The sequence below is a fragment of the Dipodomys spectabilis genome, unplaced genomic scaffold, assembly GCF_019054845.1.
Source record: "Dipodomys spectabilis isolate Male_0828 unplaced genomic scaffold, ASM1905484v1 ptg000366l, whole genome shotgun sequence".
Taxonomy (NCBI): Eukaryota; Metazoa; Chordata; class Mammalia; order Rodentia; family Heteromyidae; genus Dipodomys; species Dipodomys spectabilis.
This window is the reverse complement of record NW_024871043.1, coordinates 115,495-139,129: the sequence shown is the minus strand read 5'-3', so window position 1 is coordinate 139,129 and position 23,635 is coordinate 115,495. Positions and strand designations below refer to the sequence as shown.

Genomic DNA, 23,635 nt, shown 5'->3' with positions numbered 1-23,635 from the left:
TCCAAAGGCCGTCCTCGCGGGGCGGCGGGGGAGAAGGGGTGGTCTCAGCCGTCCATCAGGTCTCAGGACGGCGAAGCCCCGCCCCCCGCCCCCCCACGCCCCCCCCACGCACTCCTGGCGCGCCGTGGGGGTCTCGGGCCGGACCGTGAGAACGCCCGCCGAGGCCACGCCCACTCGAGGCCACGCCCCCAGGCTCCGGCCACGCCCCCCGGCGCCGGCGTCAGCGGCGGAACCTGGAACCGCGGGGCGCCGGCTGCGGGGCGGGGGCGGCGGTGCGGGCGGCGGGGGGTCGGCGGGGTCCCCGCTGCCTTCTCGGGGCGCAGCCATGAGCGAGTCCAGCGTCGGGGAGCTCCCGGCCCGCAGGCCTAGCCGACAGCTGGCCACACACCAAGGTAGGCTTGGAGGATTCGGGGGGAAAAGGGGGGCTCGGCGCGGCCTCAGGACGCTGCCAAGCGCGGGGGGCTCCGGGCTGGGTAGGGGGAAGCGGGGCCGGCCTCCCCTTCCCCGCCCTCCCCGGTGCCCCGGCCCGGTGGGGGGGTGCGCGCCCCCTCCCAGACACCGGCTGCGGGATCTGGGTCCATCGCTAAGAAACAGGCTTCTCGATCAAAGGGAAAAGAACGTGGGAACCCCGACATTCCAGCCCCGCGCCCCCCCCGCTCCCCTCCGGCCACGCCTCCTCCCCAGCCCCCCACCAACATGCTTGGAGGAGCTGCCTGCCTCCCGATCATCTCCGGCTCTGCCACTCCGACCAGCGGGGAACTCACTCTGCCCCAGAGTTTTAGGGTTTGGGGTTCTGGGGTGTTGTTTTTAATTGCTGGGTGACTTTTCCTCAGTGACTTGTCATCTCTGAGCCTCATCTGTTCAATGAGACTTGGAGGGCCGTAGTGGGATCCGCCGAAGAAAAGCAAAAAGTGTGGCTTAGCCCGGGTACTCAGGAGCAGTATTAAAGAGTAGCCAGCCAAAAACCATCGTCTTTTTTTTTTTTTCTTTTAACTGGGCAAAATGTAAATTATACTGCTCTGAGATTTTTTTTTTCCCCTCCAAACATAACTATGTAAAACCACCACTCTGTCCAGATAACAAAGTTGCCAGCACCCCGGCGGGTTTCCTTTTGTAGCTGCTGCTGTGAATTTTATTGGGCAGTGCTTTCATACTCGTTTGTATCTTCGGTGATTAACAACACCACGGGCTTAGGGTAAAATATGAATGCATTTGGGATTGCTCTCACAAAGAAAAATCTAGGACCGACCTAACTCTAGATCCAAAGTGCTTGAACTCAAGAGAGAGAGGGGAGGGGGGGAAGGAGGGTGATATTTGAATGATCATGATTTCCCAGCTCAGTATTAACTTTGCTCTCACCAGTTCAGTTTAGCCAGGGTTTGGGGGCTGTGACTTGGCCTGGCACAGATGAGGTCCTGGGATTCCATTCTCAACACCTTTAAAGAAAAAAAAGAAAGCATTTGTCTTGCTTTCAAATTATCTTCCTCTTATTTGGCACAGTCGGTTACTTCTGTCTGGGATCTTTGCTGAGTATGTAAGGAGACTTCCAAGTCCCTTTAAGGGACCCCCCTCCCCCCTCCCCCCCCCCCCCCCCCCCAGTCCCTGGCACTATTTTTGTCCTCCTGTCGGCTGGCAAGGGTGGGAAGCTCAGAGAGAAACTCCAGTCCTTAACTTTATAGCACTTTGGATACAGTAACTTCTGGGCTAGGATAGGGAGTGGACGCATTAGTCATCTGTGCCATGTTTAATAACAAAACACCTGAGCCAATCATTTATTTTTGGCTTCCAGTTGAAGAGGCTTTTGTTCACTATCGGTTGGCCTAGCTGCTTTGGGCTAACTGTGGGAACAGATGTGGGACAAAGCCAGCCTCTCAGGAAAGAGGGAAGCAAAAGGCCAGGGGGCTGAAGAGGATGAGCCTGGGGTGGGTACCTGTGTCACCTTCAGCGGCACCGTGCCAGGGACCTGGATGAATGCCCTTCTCTACCACCTCAGTGATGTCTTCAAAGGGGCTTGAAGGGTTTGAGGGGTTTCCTGGCTTAGAGCCAGGAACAAGACTTCATTGTATCTTTTTTATTTTAGTTTTTAAACCTTTTTATTTGATTGCTCATGGGGCTTAAACTCAAGGTCTGGGCTCTTTTGCTCAAGGCTAGCATTCTATTACTTGGAGCCACAGCTCCACTTCCCATTTTCTCCTTATTGATTGGGGCTAAGAATCTCAGACTTTCCTGTGATTCTCAGATCTCAGCCTCCGGAGTGGCTAGGATAGATTACAGGCGTGAGCCACCAGTGCCCAGCTTCATCATGTTTCTCTAGAACCTTTCTAGATCTTTTCTAGATACTCACCCTTCATTTGTCTTTGGACAGACAGAGTATCTTTGGACAGACAAATTAATTGTTTGGTGGCTCAGTATCCTTGCATGGTAAAAGGAAAGGCTTGGATGAATTCAGGAATTAGTTACCGAGCGCAGTAAGTCCCTCCCAGACTTGGTGATTTAGAGCAGTAATGATCCTGTGTTACCTCAGTTCCTGTGGGGCAGAAAATAAGGGGTGACTCCTGCTTGCCCCGGGGGTGGTTCGGCCTTAAGATTTCCTCTGAGGCTGCTGCAATAACACCCTGTGGGCACGCGTGGACAGGTTTTTGGAGACATCTGCTTCAGGACCTGCCTAAAAGTGGACTTGTTGGGTCCAGGGTGAGCTTGCATTTAATTCTCCCATTCAGCCACATTCAATCTCTTAACTCTTCTCCATGAGCATTATTCAGGGTCCAGGAGAGTTCCCACGTGACTCACCCAGTTGCCCCAGAATGCTGTGGGGGACAGAGTTGGCCCCTGTGTGTGTTGGCTACAGAGTTCAGGGCCCTTCTCTGCTGTAGGGAGAGGATCATGCCATGCTGGCTTTGACCTTGCTTGCTAGAGGGCAGGCTTGGTGTGGGCTTAGGAGTGGGGAAACACCTAGAATAGTAGAGGCAAGACCCCTTATGGGAGGATCTAGAACCTTTTCCATTTGGTTTACCAAACTAGTCTTTATTTAATCAGCTGTGTGGCCCTGGGCAAGTCCCTAACTTCTTGGAGCCTTGGTCTTTTCAGGGAAAGTTGATGCTCCTGCCCTAGGAGGATTTAATGCGATCAAAGACTGCGCCCCCTGCCCTGCAGGCACCTAGTGCTAGAACTAAAGAGGGTCAGGAGGTGAGAGACAGCCTTCCCTACCTACAGGAAGAGTCACCATCCACACCTCTGTGACAGAAGGCAGATTAGCAAGAGAAAGCTTTCCCAATTTATTCCACCCATCCAAGTGTATGTGCACTTGAAGACCCAGGGTGAACTTTCCATTTTTATGACAGCCTTGCAGACTTGTGATTGGACAAAGAGAGTGAGCTAACAGTATTGCAGACATGTGTTTGGATAAAGGGTGAGCTAACGGTATTGCAGACGTGATTGGACGAAGAGTGAACTAACAGTATTGCAGACATGCGATTGGACGAAGGGAGTGAGCTAACAGCTCTGCAGGCAAGTGATTGTTCAAAAGATGGGCAGGAAACCCAATAAGGCCTTTGTCTAGGTTGTTTTTGGTCACTCATTCATGTCTTCCTCCCTTCTGAGATGGAGTATTTCTGAGCTCCAACACTACTAGCATTATTTCTACTTGGGAGTTTTGGGATCCTAATGTTACAGGGTTTAATGACTGCGTGTGCAGTGTCTAGACCTTTCTGAAGATATGCTAGGAGGTATGTAACATAGTGGAGGAAACTATTACTTAGGTCTGAGTTCTGAATACTGTGTTAAGCCTGAAGACAAATAGCCACTTAACCTGTGGGGCTTATTTTCTCCCTTATCCAAGCCTGTTTGCCCAATGACCAATCACCCTTCAAAGCAGTCCGAGAAGGTGGGATGTTCTGGACAAGCTGGAGACTTGTCCAGGGCCATTTTCAGGCCGTACTGGTTCTTTGGCGACTCACTTTGGCTATTTCTTTTTTTTCTCCCTCGGAAGGAGACTGAGCTCTGCCCAGCAACTGGGGCCTGATTGGGCCCATTGGCCCTGGGTGGTGTTTGTTTGTTTTTTGTTGTTGTTGTTTTTTATTTCAGGAAGTAAAGAATTTCGAGGGATAAAGGGGGGAAATGGCTGTCAGTGTTATGCTGTTTGCTGCAGTCTAGCTGCCTAGGGGAGCATTGTTTGGGTCTGGGACCACCCAGACCTCCTGTTGGCTGTCCTTCCCCTCCGCCCTTCTGGAGGAGGGGAGGAGGAAGGAGGAATGTGAAGGAAGGGAGGAGAACCAGTTTGAGCTGGCTCTGGGGAGCTGGAGATGGAGGGAGCAGGGGTCCTGGCATCCACCTTGTTAAGCTGGGGTAGAGGGGGAAGGAGAGAGAACTGGAGCCCACTGATTGCTGGGAAGGAAATGAAGGGGAGGGTATCCTACTGGGAAGAGGTGTGTGTGGGGGGAAGCCAAGGCCAATGAGAGGAGTCAGGTAGAGGGAGCACGGGGAGAGGAGGCTGCAAAGGCAGAGGGCTGGAGGCAGTCCCAACCCTGCTGGGTTTGAGGAAGGCCCCTCTAGGAGGAACAGCAGTGGGAGGAGTCAGCCAGGCAGGGCTTATGAGGACCAGGCAGGCCCATGTCTGCAGTTAGCTTTTGGACTCCATGTGTGTGGTGACTTTAATTCCTCATTGCTGTGTCTCATGAGGTAATGAGTGACTATATACCCCTTTACCCTTGTGGAAACAGGCTCTGAGAAGTTACTCAGTGAGCCATTTGCCATGGTTTTGTGTGTGTGTGTGTGTGTGTGTGTGTGTGTGTGTGTGTGAATTGTTCTCCAAGGGGTCTCGGTGTGGCAAGCCATGTATGATGGTATTGGCCCCTTTAAGAGTTGGGGCCTAATGGGAAATCTTTAAGTTATTGGGGGATCCCATAGGGATTGTGGGACTCCAGGGTCATACTCCCTCACACTGCCCCATCCTGAGGCATGGCCTGTGTGGGCCATGCAGTTGGACCTCCAGGACTAAAAGCTAAATAAATAAACCTCTTTATTTAGGACTGGGGACATGGCTCAAGTGTTAGAACACCTACCTAGCAAGCATGAGGCCAAAAAAAATTTTGTTTTTAAAGTCTGTCTCTGGTCTTTCATGATGATGACATAGAACAGATAAATACGTTGCAGAAACAGAAGAACATTCGTGTCCTGGAGAGCAAGGGTCCGGGAGCTTGTGTGCAGATGACTGTGTCATTCATTCATCCTGTCCAGGCTCATGTTAACTGCTAGCTCAGTAAGAGTGAACAGGACCAGACATGCCTCTGAGGGCCTTTCCCCTGGAAACGCTCTTTCAGCCCCTGGGTTGCCCTACGGCAGAGTTCTCCTGTCTTTTACATCTGCAAAGTGAGGAAAGACCTGCACTGTAAAACCCATTAAGAAATTCCCAGCTTCTTCCTAGTGTTAAAAGCTCCAGAAAGGCAAGGCCCTGGCAGTTGCCTCTACACGGCATCTAGCACTTTCCCTTTGGGTGAGGCAGTAGCCAAGGAGAAAACACACTCCCCATAGGAGCAGCATGATCCATGGTAAGAAGAGGCCCGACGGCAAATTCCAAATCACTGTGTATATTCAGTTCACCAGTAAGGCAGCAGAGCACACACAGCCTACCAAGCGTCTAGTACCATTAGCGGAAGCTGCGTTCTAAGCCAAACATCTACAACCTTACCGTCTCTGGGCCAACAGCTTCCAGCCTGCCACCTATCTTTGTAAATAAAGTTTTATTGGGACACAGCCATGCCATTCATTTGTGGGTCATCTGTGGCCCTTTTCATGTGATAGGCCACCTAATCTTCTGTATAGACCTGCAGGAGGTGGGAGAACTGCTGTCCTCATTTGACAGGAGGGGAAACTGAGGCACAGAATGATCAAGAAACTTGTCGGGTTATACAAGTGGTGCTCAGCCCCAGGGAGGTGGCCTTGGGAACTGGGCCCTTGCCACCTTCTTTGAGACGCAGTAACTGATCCACACTGCCCCTGCTCCTCTCCCTCCACCCTCCTGCCTGAAATTGGCAGCCCTGGGTATGAAGTCCAGCTGGAACTCTGATTAGCAAGTTAGTCACCCAGGGCTCTGAAGAATGTGAGGCCCCGCCAGGCTTTTGCCACACCCAAGTACCTGTTGTGACTCATGCCTCATCTTCCCAACTGAGCTCTGTCTGATAAAAGAGGCCCTCCCCACTCAGGTGAGGCTTCTGGAATTGAAGCTTCTCTACCCTGTAGAAGCAGCCACTAAGTGGCCACAAGCAGTGCAATTTCCTACAGTTGGAGCAAACGATGCAGCGATGTCTCAATGGTATGATGGTCCCTATGACTCCTGCTTGTCATGTTTTAAGGACCAAGAGACCATTTCCTTCATCCCCCTGTGTAGTCCCGGCCCGACCTCCAGACCTGCAATCTTCCAGTCTCAGCCTCCTGAGGTCTGGGAGTGTACTACCATACCCCACTTCATGATCAGTACTTCAGATGGAAAAGTACTTAGTGCTCAGTACTGTCTTGGTTTCCAGCATCCAGGGAGAAGGGGAGATACTTGGAATTCCCACAGTTACTGGCGGGGGCCTAGGCCCCACAGCCTGCAGTCCCCTTACCCAGCGTTTCCATGGTCCCATGGAGGGAATCAGAGCACTCAGTATGCAGTGTGTCTACACTGGTGTTGGTTGGCGTGAGTGCTGAGGAAGCTGGAGGTGGCTCTCATGCTGATGAGGTCATGCTTGGCCCACATCTGGTCGGGTCGGGCCCTTTCCTTTGGTGGATTTGATGCCCTCTGCAGAGAGCCACCAAGGAAGTCAGGACTAAGAGGATGCTGTCCAGGAGTGCCTGCCTTCTCCTGTTCATTCATTCATTCATTCATCTGTTCATCATTCATTCATCTCTTCACTCATTCCTACATGCATTCATTCATTCATCCACCCATCATCCATGGTTTTATTCATATGTTCACTCATTCATTCATTCATCCATTCATTCACTCATTCTTCAAGCAGAAGGTCTCTAGGAACCAGGCACTATTTTAAGCTTTTTTTTTTTTTTTTTTGGGTGGTTGTAGAACTTGAATTCTGGGCTTGGGCTCTGCCCCTGAGCAATTCAGTTCAAGGCTAGTGCTCTACCATTTGAACCACAGCACCACTTCCGGTTTTCTGATGGTTCACTGGAGATAAGAGTGTCACAGACTTTTCTGCCTGGGCTGGTTTTGAATCTCTATCCTCAGATCTTAGCCTCCTGAGGAGCCAGGATTACAGGCGTGAGCCACCGGTGCCTGGCGACCATTGTAAGCTTTATCCTTGCCTGAAGAATACTCCATGACAGGGAAGGTAGTTCTGCCTGCTTCTGGTCCCACAGCCCCTGTAGCACCATCCTTCCACTTCAGTAACAGTCTCATGGCTGAAGCCTGGAAGTTTCTGGTATTCCTGAATGGTGGCTCCCCAGTGCCTGGGTCATACCCCGGTGTGGGAAAACAGCCACACCCTAACTGCAGGACATCAGAGGCCAAGCTGACAGCAACCCCTCAGCTGGACCATCTCAGTGAACCTCCCACCAGTAACCGTGAGATGCTGATTTATATTCTTCCAGCTGCTCAGAAGGCAGAGATGAGAGGGTGGCGATGGGAGACCAGCAAAGACCCAAGTTAGCAAGACACTCTCTCAAGTGAGAAGATAGGAATGGTGGTGTACTCACCTGTAATCTCAGCTACCCAAGAGGCAGAGATAGGACGGTCACAGTCTAAGGCAGCCCTGTGCAAAAAGTACAAGCTCTTATCTAAAAAAAAATAAATAACCTGAAGTTAAAAGGGCTGGGTATGTGGCTCAAGTAGTAGAGTGCCTGCCTAGCATGCACAAAGCCCTGAGTTCAAATCCCACTACTTCCAGAAGTTAAAAGTAAGTGTAGAGAAGCCTTGGGTGCCTGCCTCTGTTGGTGAGCGGGAAAGCGGGTGATATCATCCTTTGAAAAGGGCTTGGTCTCCTGAAGAGAGGGGATGGACTCTCATAAGAAAAGTGAAGATGCCGCATGGAAAGTGTGCTTGGATTTGTTTTTTCTCTGGGGCCAAGGTTTGAACCGCAGCGTCTTACACTTGCTTGTGCAGTTGCTCTGCTACTGGAGCCACACCCCCAGCCCTTTTAGTTTAGTTAACTTTTCAGATGGGGTCTTACATTGATGCCAGCCTTAGACTGCAATCCCCTTCCTCGGCCTTGTGCTGGGATCACAGACACGCTTCACCATGCCTGGCCTACAATAGGGATGATGGTGATCAGAGCTGGGGGTGTCACATGCGAGGATGCGTAGCAGCCTTCAGTCACGTGCCACAGAGTGAGCTCCCAGTGACCCAGCCCGTGTGAATGTACATTGTATAAAATCCTCCTTCCTCATCAGGCGGATGAGGCCCCAGGGTGGTGTACATCATGCCCACAAGAGACTCCCTGCCGACCCTTTCTGTAGTGGCTGGGCCAGCCGGTGTCAGGCCACCCTTTCAAGTCAGCCCCTGCTTCGGCCTGGGGTTGGGTTTCTGACCCCCAGCTGCTGAATATTTAATAGGTCTTCTGCTCTCTGTTTAAAGACCTTTGTTTGTGGTTCATAATAGTTCTTTGTGGCCGCTCCTGAGGTGGGCGGGGCCTCCTGGCAGCGTGAGGCCCTGTGGCCCCTGGGGTCCAGTGAGTCAGGGGAGTCTCTGTTACTAAGCCTGTGTGTCATATCCGCAGGGCATGTTGAGACAGATAAGGGCCGGGGAGCTCGGAGGAGCTGTGTGGCCACTGGCAGAGCCCCAGGCACTGGTCTCTGTGTGTCTGTCACTGTGGGAAAGCTGTTGCCAGGTCCAGGTCCTGCCTGGTCCTCCTGGAGCCTTGTGGGATAGGCTGGGGGCTCTCCTAGGATCTGCTACGCCTTTAACCCTGTGCCCTGTGCAAAGCCGTTCCCCAGCAACCCTGTAAAGCCAGATCTGAACATGACATGCCAGGACCACAGTCCTCAGCAGCCTCTGTCCAGGTCCCACCTGCAACACTGCACCCCACGCTGTGGGACAGGAATATTACTAGCCCCATTGGCAGACAGTCCACACATTTTCCTAGTGGCTACAGACAGTCACAGCACTCAGAGTGTAACTTAAAGCGTGCTCGTGAACACCTCCAGTCAACGAACCTACCTGCAGATGATTTCTCTAGCCTCAGGCGAGTGGCTATCTGCAAGGTTTGGTTATAGTCTGTCTGTCTGTGTCTGTCTGTCTGTCTGTCTCTCTCTCTCAGATCATTTGTAGGGCTTGAACTCAGGCATTGTCCCTGAGCTTCTTTGTGCTCAAGGCTAGTGCTCTGCCACTTGATCCACAGTGCCACTTCCAGATTTTTTTTTTGGGGGGGGGTCCGGTCGTGGGGCCTGAACTCTGGGCCTGGGCACTGTCCCTCAGCTCTTCAGCTCAAGGCTAGTGCTCTACCACTTGAGCCACAGCACCACTTCCGGCTTTTTTCTTTTTGCTTATGTGGTGCTGAGGAATCGAACCCAGGGGCTCAGGCCTGCAAGGCAAGTGCTCTACCACTGAGCCACCTTCCCAGCCCAGCCACTTCCAGATTTTGAGTGAATAATTAAGAGATGAGTCTCACAGGGTCTTTTCTTACCCAGACTGGCTACAAAAAATGATCCTCAGATTTCAGTCTCCTTAGTAGCTAGGATTACAGGCATGAGCCACCAGCACTCAGCTGGTTATGGTCTCTTTAGACCCAAGGCTCCTCTGGTACCAGTGTTGTTCTTGGCTAATGCCAAGGTGTGACTGATGCCTTCCCTTTTCTTCCTTAGAGAACCTCTCTGTGGATTCCAGTTGCTTCTCCTCTCCACCTGTGAACTTCCTTCAAGAATTGCCCAGCTACCGGTCGGCCACACGCCGGAGAACCACCGTCCTTGCCCGGGATAAGCAGAGTAGCATATTGCTGAAGCCATCAGATTCTTACAGCTCTCAACGAGAGGGAGAAATCACAGAAAACCTCAACAGGCAGTCCATCCGGAAGTATGCCCTGAACATCTCCGAGAAGCGGCGGCTGAGGTCTGTTCATTCGTCACCTAGAGGCTGCATAACACCTTATTAAGTGTATTTATTTTCTTTTTATTTATTTATTTTGGTCAATTGTGGGACTTGAACTCAGAGCCTGGGCACTGTCCCTGAGTTCTTTTGCTCAATGCTAGCACTCTACCACGTGAGCCACAGCATCACTTCTGGTTTTCTGTGGGTTACTCACAGATAAGAATCTCACAGTCTTTCCTGCCCGGACTGTGAACCGGGATCCTCAGACCTCAGCCTCTTGAGTAGCTAGGATTACAGGCATGAGCCACCAGCATCTGGCTTTATAAGTGTATTTCTTGTTTACATAGAATTCTAGGTTCAAGTCATTGGAAACTTGCTATCACTCAGGGACCCAGACTCCTTCCGTATTGTGGCTCTGCATTCCACCTCCTGAACCCCTTCCTGAACCCTCTCCAGCCAATGGGAAGGAGTGAGCTCATTCTCCTTAAAGCTGGGTGTATAGTGACTCGTCCTCTATGGTTTAGAAACCTAAATCGTTTCATCAAGTTGGGAGGCAGCTGTGGCCAGTTGTGGCTGGGCAGGTGCTTCTGTGATCCTGACTGGGGTCAGCCGGCTGCAGGCTTGTGTAGCTCAGCCTTCTTCTCCATATTAGCCTGGCTCCAGGAGGAGGAGCTGAGCTCAGGCCTCCTGAGGCCAAGCTTAGAACCAGCACGGCTTCGCACCACATTCCGTGGTATAAGCAGATCATGCTGCCAGTCTAGGTGCTGTCAATGGAAAGAGCTGTGCTCAGTAACTTAGCAGGGAAGTGGTGGCCGGGGGAAGGAAAGAGGGAGGTGGAAGTGGATGGAATGGGCTTTAACAGCAGGAGGAAGGGCAAGAATGTAGCTGCTATTGACTGGAAAGGGGCAAATGCCAAGACCCAAGGTAGGGTCAAGAAATCATGTGATAGACTTGGGATTGGGCCTAGGAGAGAGGTGGAGAGGCCTGTGAGCCAAGATCTACCTAAGAGAGACCTTGAGTGCCATGTAAAGGATGTTCTTTTATTTTCTAAATACATATGGGTCATAAAACTAAAATATCAATCTCTCTGTTCATCCTTCCATCCAGCCATTTTCCCAGCACTCCATTATCTATCTATCCATCCTTTCTCCCATCTCCCAGTCCACTCATTCATCTATTCATCCATCCATCCCGTATACCTACCCATCCATCCACCCATCCATACCCCTGTCCACCCATGTACCCATCAGCCATTCATTCTATCATCCATCCATCCACCCACCCTCCTAACCACCCATCTATCCATCTATCCATTATCCATCCGTCATCCATCCTCCAATGTACCCATCCATCCACCTACCCGCCCACCCACCCATTTATCTGTCCATCTCTCCATCCTCTCATGCATCTACCCATCCATTTCTCCATCCATTCTTCTGTCTATCCACCTATCCATTGATCCATCCATCCATCCATCCATCCATCCATCCATCCATCCATCCATCCATCTTCTCATTCATCCATCCTTCTTCCCTTCTCCCATATATTGTTTCTGCCTTCTTTCACTTAGTATGATGTTTCCAAGTTGTAGCAGAGATCAGATTCTTTTTCATGGCTGAATAACATTACAAGGTATGTATAGACCACTGTTTATCCATTGTCACCAGGGACATTCAGGAGACACAAATGCAGTACTTATCGGAGTGGGACCAGTGGAAGCGGTACAGCAGCAAGTCTTGGAAGCGGTTCCTGGAGAAGGCTCACGAGATGACGGACCACCTGGAGCTGTGGCGGAAAGACATCCGCAGCATTGAAGGTATCCAGAGGCCCAGGAGCCCCCTCACGTCTGCACTTCTGAGTCCTCCCATGATGACTGTGGGCGACAAGCCATAGCAGAGCCTGAATCTTGAGTACAAATGCTAAGGGAAGTCATACATAGCAGTCTACCCTCTGTTTGATTGCTGTAGAGGTCGTGGAATCATATCACAGTCATTAGGCTTTACTAGGACTTGAACTCAGGGCCTGGCACTGTTGGTTAGCCTTTTCACTCTGTTATTGTGTGCCACAGCTCCACTTGTGGTTTCTTGCTGGTTAATTGGAGATAAGACTGTTATGGACTTTGCTGTCTGGGTTGTCTTCAAACCTCAGTCCTCACATTTCAGCTTCCTGAGTAGCTAGGATCATAGGCATGAGCCACCAATGCCTAGCCACATACATGCCTTTTAATGGCAAACTGCCTGGACTTGGCACACTTCAAAGCATTGGTGAGATGTGAGGTTCAGAGGAAAGGTTCCCATGGCTGTGAAAATACCAAGAACCTCTGCTTTTCCCATTGTGCGGCACAGTGCTGTTTGTCAGCTTGTGCAGCTAGAACGAAGTACTGTAGACTGAAGGACTTAAGAAACAGAAGTTTGGGAACTGGGAGTGTAGCTCAGTGATTGAGTGCCTGCCCTGCATGCATGAGGTCCTGGGCTCCATTCCCAGAACTACAAAAACAAAGGGAAAAGAGCAGGAGGAAGGAAAGAAGAAAGGAAGGGAGAGAGGAAGGGAGGGACTCTGGTCTGGGGGCCGAAACAGCTGCTTTGCTGTGCTTAGATGGTTCAGCTTTGTATATTTGGGGTGCCAGATGGAGGAAAAAGAAGACTAGCGGTAGGGAGGGACAGGGTATAGCTGGAAAACATAGTCTTCATTGCAAGCTAAGCCCTGAATTCAAATCCTCTGTACTACCAAAAGAGAAGTCTCACCGAGTACAGCAAAGTAGCAGGGCAGAGTTCATATATGTACATACGAGGTGATTGGGTGTCATAAAGTCAGTCTATCAGTGATGGATCGATGAGGAATTCCTGCAAGAAATGCTTTTCCTCACCTTAAATCTTCCTTGTAGGAAAAATTAAAAAAAAAAAAAAAAGAAGAAAAGAAAATAAAGGCTCTGGGAAGTGGTGCTTTGAAGCCACAGGTAGAGAGGTAAAGAAAGCTAGGGTTCCTTCTGCGTACCTCTGACCCGGTATCCCCAACTTCAGCCCTGCATGGCTGATGGAGAATCTATTACTCTGTCGTGTGGATCACCAACATTCTGAATTTCTTCTCTCCAGGGAAGTTTGGCACTGGGATTCGGTCTTATTTCTCCTTCTTGCGGTTCCTGGTGTTGCTGAATTCGGTGATATTTCTGATCATTTTTACGCTGGTTTTGCTCCCGGTCTTGCTCACCAAGTACAAAATCACCAACAGCACCTTTGTGCTCATTCCATTCAACGACATTGGTGAGTGTAAGACCTACTTTTACCTTCATTCATGTTCTGTCAGACTTGGAATTCACCACGATGGGCTAGGTTATGCTGCAGGGAAAAAGGAAGAAAAAAAAAAAAGCAAAACTCCACAGCTCTTAGTGTCCTGTGATTGCAAAGGTTTTTGTTTTTTTTTTTCCTCTCTGCCATATGATCTTCACTCTGGAAACCATGCTTGGTGGGGCTTCTTCTGTCTACATTCCTATCTTCTGTTTTTTTGGACTGGCACTGTGGGGATTCTTCCTGTCCCATTGCTTGTTTTGTCTAAGTGAGTTCTTGAGAAGTCTTCCTGTGATTGGCTAGGCTATATCATGTGATCTTCCATGAGAAAGGCTGCCCCAGGCCCACAGTGAGGTCATTAGGAACAATAGCTGGGCCTAACTAGAAGCCCTGAGTCTCTGAGCCCTGAGCCCTGGCTCAGTCTAGATATATTCTGAATATAGAGCCTGAATATACTCAAGCCAGTGGCTCATGAGTGTTTTCAGTTATTGACATCTTGAGGTAATTTGTTATACAGCAAAACTGACTGATACAAAGCAGAGGTGAGTTACTCATTCAAGCCTTAAGTAGCATGAGAACTGATGTTAAAAATGGATCAAATAAGCTGGGAACTAGTGGCTATAATCCCAGCTACTCAGGAGCTTGAGATCTAAGGATCATGGCTTGAAGTCAGCCGATGCAGGAAAGTCTATGAAACTCTTATCTCCAATTCAGCATCAAAAAAGCTGAACGTGGTAGAGCTCAAGTAGAGCCCTAGCCTTGAGCAAAAACGCTAAGGGACAATAAATACCCCACACCCTGAGTACACGCCCCAGTACGGCACACACAAAAAAATATTGAATAATGAAGCATGAATAAATATATGCATTTTTATGTGATGTGTTGAAGTGCAATGATAATTCAAAATCCTGAAACACAGAAACATGAACCCAAGACACACAGAAAACCCACACGGTTTTTGAAAGGACATGATTCGTGGTTGCTCAGGGAGGAGAAGGAAGGCAGGCAAGAATCAGCAGTCAAGCAGAAAAGAAATGAAGGGAATGGTGGCTGTGTTGGATCCACTGGGGTTGTTACTTGCATGTAGATGCGTGCAAATACGTGGGGACATACCTAAAGGCGTGTCCCCTTTTTGCACAGCCTCTTGCAGCTCCTCCTCCTGCTTCCTTTCTCACAGACATGCAGTGCACTGTCTACCCTGTGAGCAGTTCCGGACTCATTTACTTCTACAGCTACGCCATAGACCTGCTTTCCGGCACTGTGAGTGTCTCCCCTGGCTTGTTGCATCTTGAACTCAGGGCCTTAGCGCTACCACCTTGAGCCACAGCTCCATTTCCGGTTTTCCAGAGGCTCATTGGAGATGGAGTCTCACTTTCTAGACTTTCCTACCCAGGCTGCCTTTGAACCTTGATCCTCACAGTCTCCTGAGTAGCTAGGATCACAGGTGTGAACCACTGGCATCCAGGTTACTTTTTTTTTTTTGTGGTGGTGATATTGTGTGGTTGGAACTCAGGGCCTCACCCTTGTTTGCTAGGTGTTCTCCTACTGAACCATGCCTCTAGTCCTGATTCCCCTTGTTCCTTTTCATTGGTGAATAATATTTACTTGCATGCCAAGTCCCATTTTACTGACTCATCGTAGGCATTTGTATCCATCTTCTAACACCTGTGAATACTACTGCCATTGTGTGCCTACACTGCTCTTGGTAGACACCTAAGGAGTTTGAATCCCTAGGTCAAATGACAGCCCTGAGTTTAAAACTTTCTTTTTTTGTGGGGGGGGGGGGGGGGGTCTGGTCATGGGGCCTGAACTCTGGGCCTGGGCGCTGTCCCTCAGCTCTTCAGCTCAAGGCTAGCGCTCTACCACTTGAGCCATAGCGCCACTTGCGGCTTTTTTCTTTTTGCTTATATGGTGCTGAGGAATCGAACCCAGGGCCTCTGGCATGCAAGGCATGCGCTCTACCACTGAGCCACCTTCCCAGCCCCGAGTTTAAAACTTTCTGAAGAACAACCTGATTTCCAAATCAGCGGCACTACCTTACATTCCCACTGGCAATAGAGGCATTCCCTTTTCTTCTACAAGCTGTCCCTATTTAATTCTGTCCATGCCAGGCAGTAGAAAGCAGTCTCAAGGTGGGTTTTTGTTGTTTTTGTTTTGTACTCTTGGATGGCCCTGGGATTTGAACTCAGCACCTCCCATTTGCTCTCCTGCTGAGCCATGCCCTCCCTCGCCTTTACCGTGGTCTGCCTTCATTTTTCTGCATGTGGCTGTCTAGATGTATTGGTATGATTGGCTGGGGTGCCTTCATCTTGAGAAATTAGTTGACCGTCAATGTACTGATTCATTGCTGGATAAGCTAATGTCTCTTCCACCCCGTGTCCATTACTCCTGCTTCGGAGTTAAGTTTTGAAGCTGAGATCTTCCAGCTTCATTCTTTTCTTCAAGGTGGTTTTGGCTCTGCCCAGTCCCTTGCAATCCCCAAAGAGCTTTCAGATGAACTTGTTAGTTTCTACCCTGGGATCTGATAAAGATCGTGTGGATTCCCTGCCAGGGGGCTCCCTATCCATGAAGATGGGATGCTTTCCCAGTTATTTTGATGATTAGTATTTTTTTTAACATCAAGTTAATACTTACAGAGTACAAGATTTGCACTTGAATATTTATTCCTAAGGATATGATTCTTTGAGATGTCCTGGCTCATAAGAGAGTTGCCTTATTTCCAATTTGGGGGAATGATTCATCTGGGTATTTTATTTTCTCTTTTGAGCTTTTTACACAATTGTTACCATACAGATGATATACAGAGGGTTACAGTTATATATGTCAGATAAAGAGTACATTCCAGACAGTGTCTCACCTTCCCTCTGCTCTCTCCCAGCTTTTCCCTCCTGTCCTCACCCACAAGTTGTATAGTTCATTTTCTACACAGTGTCTAGTGAGCACCACTGCTGCATTTGTTCATCCTTTGTCTCTCCATTTCTGTGGCCACCTCTTTACCCTCCCAAAGACAGATAAATGAACAAGACGAAAAGAAAACAACCAGGAAGGAACAAAAGAACCCCTCATTATCATTAACTGGAGTTCATTTTGATAAGTATTATTTGATATGATCAGAGACACATAGGCATTGCACCTTTGTGTTCCTCCCCTAAGAGTATCCTCCCTTGGTCTCACTGCGTGTGGATGCCTGGAGTCCTGTATCATTTATAATGACCCCATCCGGGTATTTCATTGCTCGAGATTTATCAACCCCTTCCTTCCCACCACTGCCCCCAAACACGTAACAGAGTTGCCTCTGGCCCCTGTGGCTGTTTTGTTGTCTAGGAATACAGGATGAGCAGAGACTCTTCCTCTCCTGGTCACCTGCACTGAGCTGACCTGGCTGAGCTCACGTGCTTGGCTCTCTGTTCCAGGGTTTCTTGGAAGGGACCAGCCTCTTCTATGGACACTACACCATTGATGGGGTGAAATTCCAGAGCTTCACCTATGACCTGCCTCTCGCTTATTTGATCAGCACAATCGCCTACCTGGCCCTGAGCCTCCTTTGGATCGTGAAAAGGTAGCAATGTTTCATTACATTCTCCTTGAGTAGGCCACAGCTGAGGAGAGAGGGAAGAAGAAGAGAATGGGAGGGGCTGGGTCCCCCCACCCCCTTTGAGGCCACGCCCCAAAGACCTAACTTCCTTCCACAAGGCTCCGCCCCTAAAGGTTGCAATGCTTTCCAGTAGTACTGTGAGATTAGGAACCCAGCCTTCAACCTGGGGGCTTTGAGGGCCACCCCACATCCAGATGGAAGGGGCAAGCTAGGAAAAGGGTCATGGGAAAGAACCATCTATGGAGTAGGGAGTGAATGGAAACTGCCAGGTGTGAGGGCATGAAGGCAGGAAGAAGGATTTGTATGTTTATGGACAGGAAAGATCACCACCAAAGTTAGTCAAGTTGCCTCGTGGAAGAGGATCATACAGCTAATCTTCAGGCTGTCTTAAAGAGTTGAGTTTGGAGCTGAGTATGGTAGGGCATGCCTGTGATCCTGGTTCTCAGGGAGGCTGAAGTTAGGAGGATTGCAAGTTTGAGACCAGCCTGGGCTCCGTAGATGGATAAACCAAAATAATTTTGAACCATGACATGCCTGGTTAAGCGGACACCATTGTTTCCAGTGGTCCAAAACTTGATCATATCAAATGGACCTAAAATACAGCCACATCTAACTTCTTGGATTTTATTGTAATTAATTAATTCTTTATGGGGGCTGGGGCTTGAACTCAGGGCCTTACTTTCTTTTATCTTTCTTTTTTGTTTTTTTTTTTGTCAGTCTTGGGGCTTGAACTCTGGGCCTAGGTGCTGTCCCTCAGCTCTTCACCTCAAGGCTAGCACTCTACCACTTGAGCCACAGCGCCACTTCCACTTCCGGTTTTCTGAGTGGTTTATTGGAGATAAGAGTCTCACAGCCTTTCCTGCCCGGGCTGGCTTTGAACCACGATCCTCTGATCTCAGCCTCCTGAGTAGCTAAGATTATAGGCATGAGCCACCTGCGCCAGGCTTGGGCCTTACATTCTTGCTTAGCTTTTTTGCTCAAGGCTGGCACCCTACCTCTTGAGCTACACTTCCACCTCCAGCTTTTCTGCCAGTTAATTGGGAATGAGTCACTCAGATTCGTCTGCCTGGGCTGGCTTCAAACCAGGATCCTTCAGTCTCAGCCTCCTGAGTAGCTAGAATGACAGGCTTGAGCCAGTGCAAGGCTAACTACTTAGATTTGTCAGCGCAGCTCATTCATAGGCCTTGTCATAGGCCTTGCTGTTACCAGAAAGCCCTTGTGTTCTGGGGGGGGGGTCAGGTCGGTGGAGGGGTTCAAAATCAACCTGATTCGGAGCGAGGAGCACTTCCAGAGTTACTGCAACAAGATCTTCGCAGGCTGGGACTTCTGCATCACCAGCCACAGCACGGCCAGCCTGAGGCACAGCAGCCTACGGTACGAGCTCCGGGTGAGTGCGGCCGGCCTCTTCCTTGCGGGGTCCCTGCTGGCCAGCGAGTGTGTGCCAGGCTATCGCTGGGCTCAGCCAGTCTCTCCTTAGTCATTTTCCAGATGAATGGAAACGGGCATTGGTGACCTGGAGCTGGGGCTGGATCCCCACACCCTTCGAGGCCACGCCCCAAAGACCTAACTTCCTTCCACAAGGCTCCACAAGGGAGGTGGGGACCCACAGCAGTGGGCTGAGATACAGTGTCGTTCCTCTACCCTCTGCTGTCTTGATCACACCGTTGTTTTCCCACTTGCTGAGAATCTGTGAGAAGCATTGCTTATGTTGGAGAAGTGAGAACAAGAAGTCCTGCTGGGCGTTGGTGGCTCACACCTATAATCCTAGCTACTCAGGAGGCTGAGCTTTGAGGATCACACTTTGAAGCCAGACCAGGCAGAAAAGTCCCCGTAAGACTCTTGTCTCCAATTAACCATTCAAAAACCAGAAGTAGAACTGTGGCTCAAAGTGATAGAGCACTAGCGTTGAGCAAAAGAGCTTAGGGCCCCGAGTTCATGCCTCACGCCAGACCAAAAAAAAAAAGATGGATGGAGAATATACCACAGGTTTCACCCAAAATATCCCAGTGCTTGCCGGTAAGTTTTCTTTGGTCCTCAGGCAGACCTGGAAGAAGAAAGAATCCGGCAGAAAATAGCAGAGAGGACCTCAGAGGATACGATCCGCATCTACTCTCTGAGGCTGGTGTTGAACGGCCTCGTGCTGGCTGTGTTGTCCGTGTGCTTTTATGCCATTTATGTGGCGACTACCTTCTCCCAAGAGCACATGAAAAAAGTAAGTGCTCCCCGCCCCCCCCCCCCCAGCTTGCACTCTGCGGGGACATTGTGCCAAGTGCCTGGCAGAGGCCACCCTCTCTCTACCCCTTGTTCATGTCGGGTAGAGGGGAACAGAACATCAGAGGTGGTAGATTTCCACCTTGAAGGAAATTCAGAAGGGTCTAAAATTGAGTGTGTGAGATTCTTTCTCCTCCTGGAATTCACTGTGTTCACGTCTGGGTTGCCTAACTTTATCTCCAATTCCTCTGCTTATAGCTGGAGCCCCAATTAGCATAAATAGCAGTGATTTTTTTTTTTTAGAAAGCACTTTGGAAGAGCTGGGTTCCAGTGGCTCATATCTAGAATCCTAGCTACTCAGAAGGCTGAGATCCAAGGATCACAGTTCAAAGCCAGCCCAGTCAGGAAAGTCCATGAGACTCTTACTTTCAATTAACAACACACACAAAATGTCAGAAGTGGAGCCGTGGCTCAAGTGGGTAAAATGCTAGCCTTGAGTAAAGAAGCTCAGGGGTAGCACCTAGGCCCTGAATTTGAGCTCCAGGACCAGCACACACACACACACACACACACACACACACACACAAGCACATTGGAAACTGAGTGTGTAGAGGCACAGACCTGCAATCCCAGCACAATTTGACTTATAGAACAAAGCTTCCTCTCAAAACAAGAATGAAACCCAAAAAAATCCAAGTTGGAGCTGGGCACTGGAGTCTCATGCCTGTAATCCACGCTACTTAGGAGCCTGAGAGCTGAGGATTCGGATTGAAAACCAGGCCAGAGAGGAAAGTCCATGAGACTTTTTATCTCCAGTGAACCACCAAAAATAAGCTGGAATAGAGGTGTGGTTCAGGTGGTAGAACGCTCACCTTGAGCAGTAAAACCAAGCAAGAGCATGAAGACCTGAGTTCAAGCTCCAGTACTGGCACGGGAAAATGTAATTCAAGTTGTTCTATGTAATTCAATTCAATTCTAATGTAATTCAAGTGGCCCAAGTTCCAACCATCTTGTGGGATTTGTTGTCCATGGGCTATGGCCCTTCTTCTATAGTTCAAATAGCTCCTTACTGTGTTCCTATTCTCAGCAGAGAAAATGAGGTGAAGAGGCTGGGGTGGGGGGGGCCAGTCTCATCCTCTGAGGACATGACCTGCAGCTTGACTGGAAATTTCTACTCATACTTTCTTGGCTAGAATTAACTTACATGGCTGTAGCTAGCCAGCTACAGGGATGGCTAAGAAATTCAGTGTTTAGCCAGGCACCAGTGGCTCATGCCTGTAATCCTAGCTACTCGGGAGGCTGAGATCTGAGGATTATGGTTCAAAGCCAGCCCAGACAGCAAAGTCCCCATGAGACTCTTATCTCCAGTTAACCATTCAAAAACTGGAAGTGGCGCTGAAGCTCAAAGTGGTAGAACTCTAGTCTTGAGCTCAAGAGCTCAGGGACAGCGCCCAGGCCCTGAGTTCAAGTTCCATGACCAACAAAAGAAAGCGTGGGGGGGAGGAATTTAGTGTTTACCCTGGAAAGCTGTGATTGATAACTATGAAAGAACAAAGACAGTTATAACAAGTCAATTAACACCGCATTCTTGAAAATCCTTTAGCTTATTCATTTGTGTAGGATATGCGGCATTTTTTAAAAAATAAACTTTACCTTTATACGTCCAAGAGTTTGTTTTTCTTTCAAGGAGATGGCCTGTGATTTGGGCAGTGTTGGATGGACTTTAGGTTGGCCCATGACACCATCCCGGTGGCCAGCCTGAGTTCATCTCTTTGGTGTCTCAGCATCCCTTCTCGTCCTCCTGACCTGTGCATGCATCCTCTCCCCCAGGAAATCGACAAGATGGTCTTTGGCGAGAACCTGGTGATATCCTACCTGCCGTCTATTGTGATCACACTGGCCAATTTCATCACCCCCATCATCTTCTCTAAAATCATCCGCTACGAGGATTACTCCCCAGGCTTTGAGGTCCGGCTCACCATCCTCAGGTAACGCCTAACTTGGGGGTGTGCCAAATCCACCAAGTGCTCTACCACTTGAGTCATAGCTCCGCTTTAGGCTTTGGGGGTGATTAATTAGACATAGGAGTCTCACAGGGACTTTCCTTTCTGGGCTAGCTTCAAACCGTGGTCCTGAGATCTCAGTTTCCTGAAGAGCTAGGATTATAGCTGGGAACCCCCAGCACCTAGGTGAAATCTTTTTTTTTTTTTTTTAAGTAGCAGCTGGGCACCAGTAGCTCATGCCTGTAAGCTACTCAGGAGGCTGAGATTTGAGGATCTCCATTTGAAGCCAGCACAGGCAGGAAAGTGTGAGACTCTTACTTATGTCCAGTTAACCAATCCCTCACTCCCCCAACAACAACAACAACAAAGAAGCAGGAAATGGAGGTATGGCTTAAGTGGTAAAGCACCAGCCTTGAGTGAAAAAAAATAAGGGACAGCACCCAGGTCCTGACTTCAAGCTTCAGGACTGGTACATTAAAAGAATAATAATAGTAGTAGCAATAGTATTACTAATAAATAAAGTACATTCGTATCACCAGCAGCCACCTGCAGAACTTCCCATTGTTTCTAGCACAGAAACTGCCCCCACGTGTATTGTCTTGGTGCTGGAATGATGGTGCCCTGTGCATTGCCCCTGCCCTGTCCCTTGCTGCCCTGCAGGTGCGTCTTCATGCGCCTGGCTACCATCTGTGTGTTGGTCTTCACGCTGGGCTCCAAGATCACATCCTGTGGGGACGATGCTTGTGAACTCTGTGGCTACAACCAGAAGCTCTACCCGGTGAGTGAGCCACAGGGCTGGCGGCCGCCTTGGGCTGCATCCAGAGGTCAAGGGGCTATCGAGGGGTGGGCGTGGCTCCCATCCTCTTTCTAATGTGCTGGGCACCGTTGGGGCCTTCAAAAATGGAAGGAGTGGTGGGTTTGGGGGAAGGACAGGTGGTGGGAAAGGTCCGGGACCCTGACTCCCTCTGAGTGTGTCTTTTTGTCCTTTTCGGTTTCAGTGCTGGGAGACCCAAGTGGGGCAAGAGATGTACAAGCTCATGGTCTTCGACTTCATCATCATCATGGCTGTGACGCTGTTTGTGGATTTCCCTAGAAAGTAAGTGACTGCACAAATGCGGGATGGCTCCAGCGTCCCCGGGAAGCCAGGGACACTACCAGTGACTTGCAGGTGGCCTCAGGCCATTGACATCACCCCACATTAGCTAGGCTGTGTAAATTAGGCAGCACTGAGGGTAGAAATGGAACAGCCTCCACTAGGCTCCCTGCCCCGGACAGGGCCAACACCCTGTCGGTGTGGACTTCTGGACTGCAGGGCGCCAGGCTTCCTGACCTGCCCAGCACTACCTCCCGCTGGCGGTGACATGGGCAGCTGTGGAGCCCACAGCAAGTGAGGTTAAATCAGGCTATACCATAAAGGCCTCAGAATAGCCAGAAACTGGTGGCTCATGCCTGTCATCCTCACTATTCAGGAGGTGGAGATCTTAGGGCTGAGGTTCAAAGCCAGCTCAGACAGGAAAGTCTATGAGTCTTATCTCTAACTACCAAAAAATGAAATAGAGCTGTGGCTCAAGATAGAGAGGGCCAGCTTTGAGTGAAAAAGCTAAGGGACAGTGCCCAGACCCTGAGTTCAAGCCTCAGCACATGCACACAAACACATACATACAACAACAACCACCACCACCAAAACTTTAGCCAGGCACTGGTGGCTCATACCTGTAATCCTAGCTACTCAGGAGGCTGAGATCTTTAGGGATAGTGGGTTGAAGCCAGCCCAGGCATAATAGATGGTGAGACTTCATCTCCAAAATAGCTGGCAAAAAGCCAGGCTGGAGGCATGGCTGAAGTGGTAGAGCAGCAGCCAACAAACACAAAGCCCTGAGTTCAAGCCCTAGTGCTACCAAAAACAAACTTTAGGATGAGGAATATAGCTCAGTGGTATAGCACTTACCTGGCGTTCAAGAAGACCACTACAAACACACAAAACAGAACCTTTATTTTAAATGACACAAATATGGTAACTATATATGTATTAAAAATCTACAATTTAGCCAGGCATGGTGGCTCATGCCTGTAACTCCAGCTTTGCGGGAGGCATAGATGGGAAGATCAAGGTTTAAGGATAGTCCAGGAGAAAATTAGCCAGACTCTGCCTTAAAAAACAAGCTGAGCCAGGGACCAGTGGCTCATGCCTGTAGTACTAGCTACTCAGGAGGCTGAGATCTAAAGATCACAGTTCAAAGCAAGCAAGAAAACCTATGAGACTCTTATCTCCAGTTAACCACCAGAAAACCAGAAGTAGTGCTGTGGCTCAAAGCGGTAGAGCACTAGCCCTGAGCCTAAAAACTCAGGGATGGTGCCTACGCCCTGTGTTCAAGCCCTAAGACCAACAGCAACAATAACAACAAAGCTGAGTGAGCGTAGTAATCCACATTTATAATCACAGCTGGGTGGGAAGTGGAGGTAGGAAGATCATCTTAAAGCCCTGGGCAAAGCCTGAAACCCTATCTGAAAAACTAAAGTAGAAAGG

At 49.6% G+C, this 23,635-nt stretch overlaps 1 protein-coding gene across 1 annotated transcript in view; it reads left to right on the top strand.

Annotated features, from left to right (window-relative positions):
• Window positions 1–325: 325 nt before the first annotated feature.
• Window positions 326–23,635, top strand: part of Tmc7 (transmembrane channel like 7) — a 29,460-nt gene continuing 6,150 nt past the window's right edge. Inside the window, exons 1-11 of the mRNA XM_042666637.1 lie at window positions 326–392; window positions 9,793–10,036; window positions 11,683–11,831; window positions 13,108–13,275; window positions 14,477–14,559; window positions 16,713–16,858; window positions 18,134–18,281; window positions 18,933–19,106; window positions 20,936–21,093; window positions 21,769–21,886; window positions 22,107–22,204. Coding sequence (XP_042522571.1) covers window positions 326–392; window positions 9,793–10,036; window positions 11,683–11,831; window positions 13,108–13,275; window positions 14,477–14,559; window positions 16,713–16,858; window positions 18,134–18,281; window positions 18,933–19,106; window positions 20,936–21,093; window positions 21,769–21,886; window positions 22,107–22,204 — 1,553 coding nt within the window. The remainder of the gene's footprint in view (window positions 393–9,792; window positions 10,037–11,682; window positions 11,832–13,107; window positions 13,276–14,476; window positions 14,560–16,712; window positions 16,859–18,133; window positions 18,282–18,932; window positions 19,107–20,935; window positions 21,094–21,768; window positions 21,887–22,106; window positions 22,205–23,635) is intronic.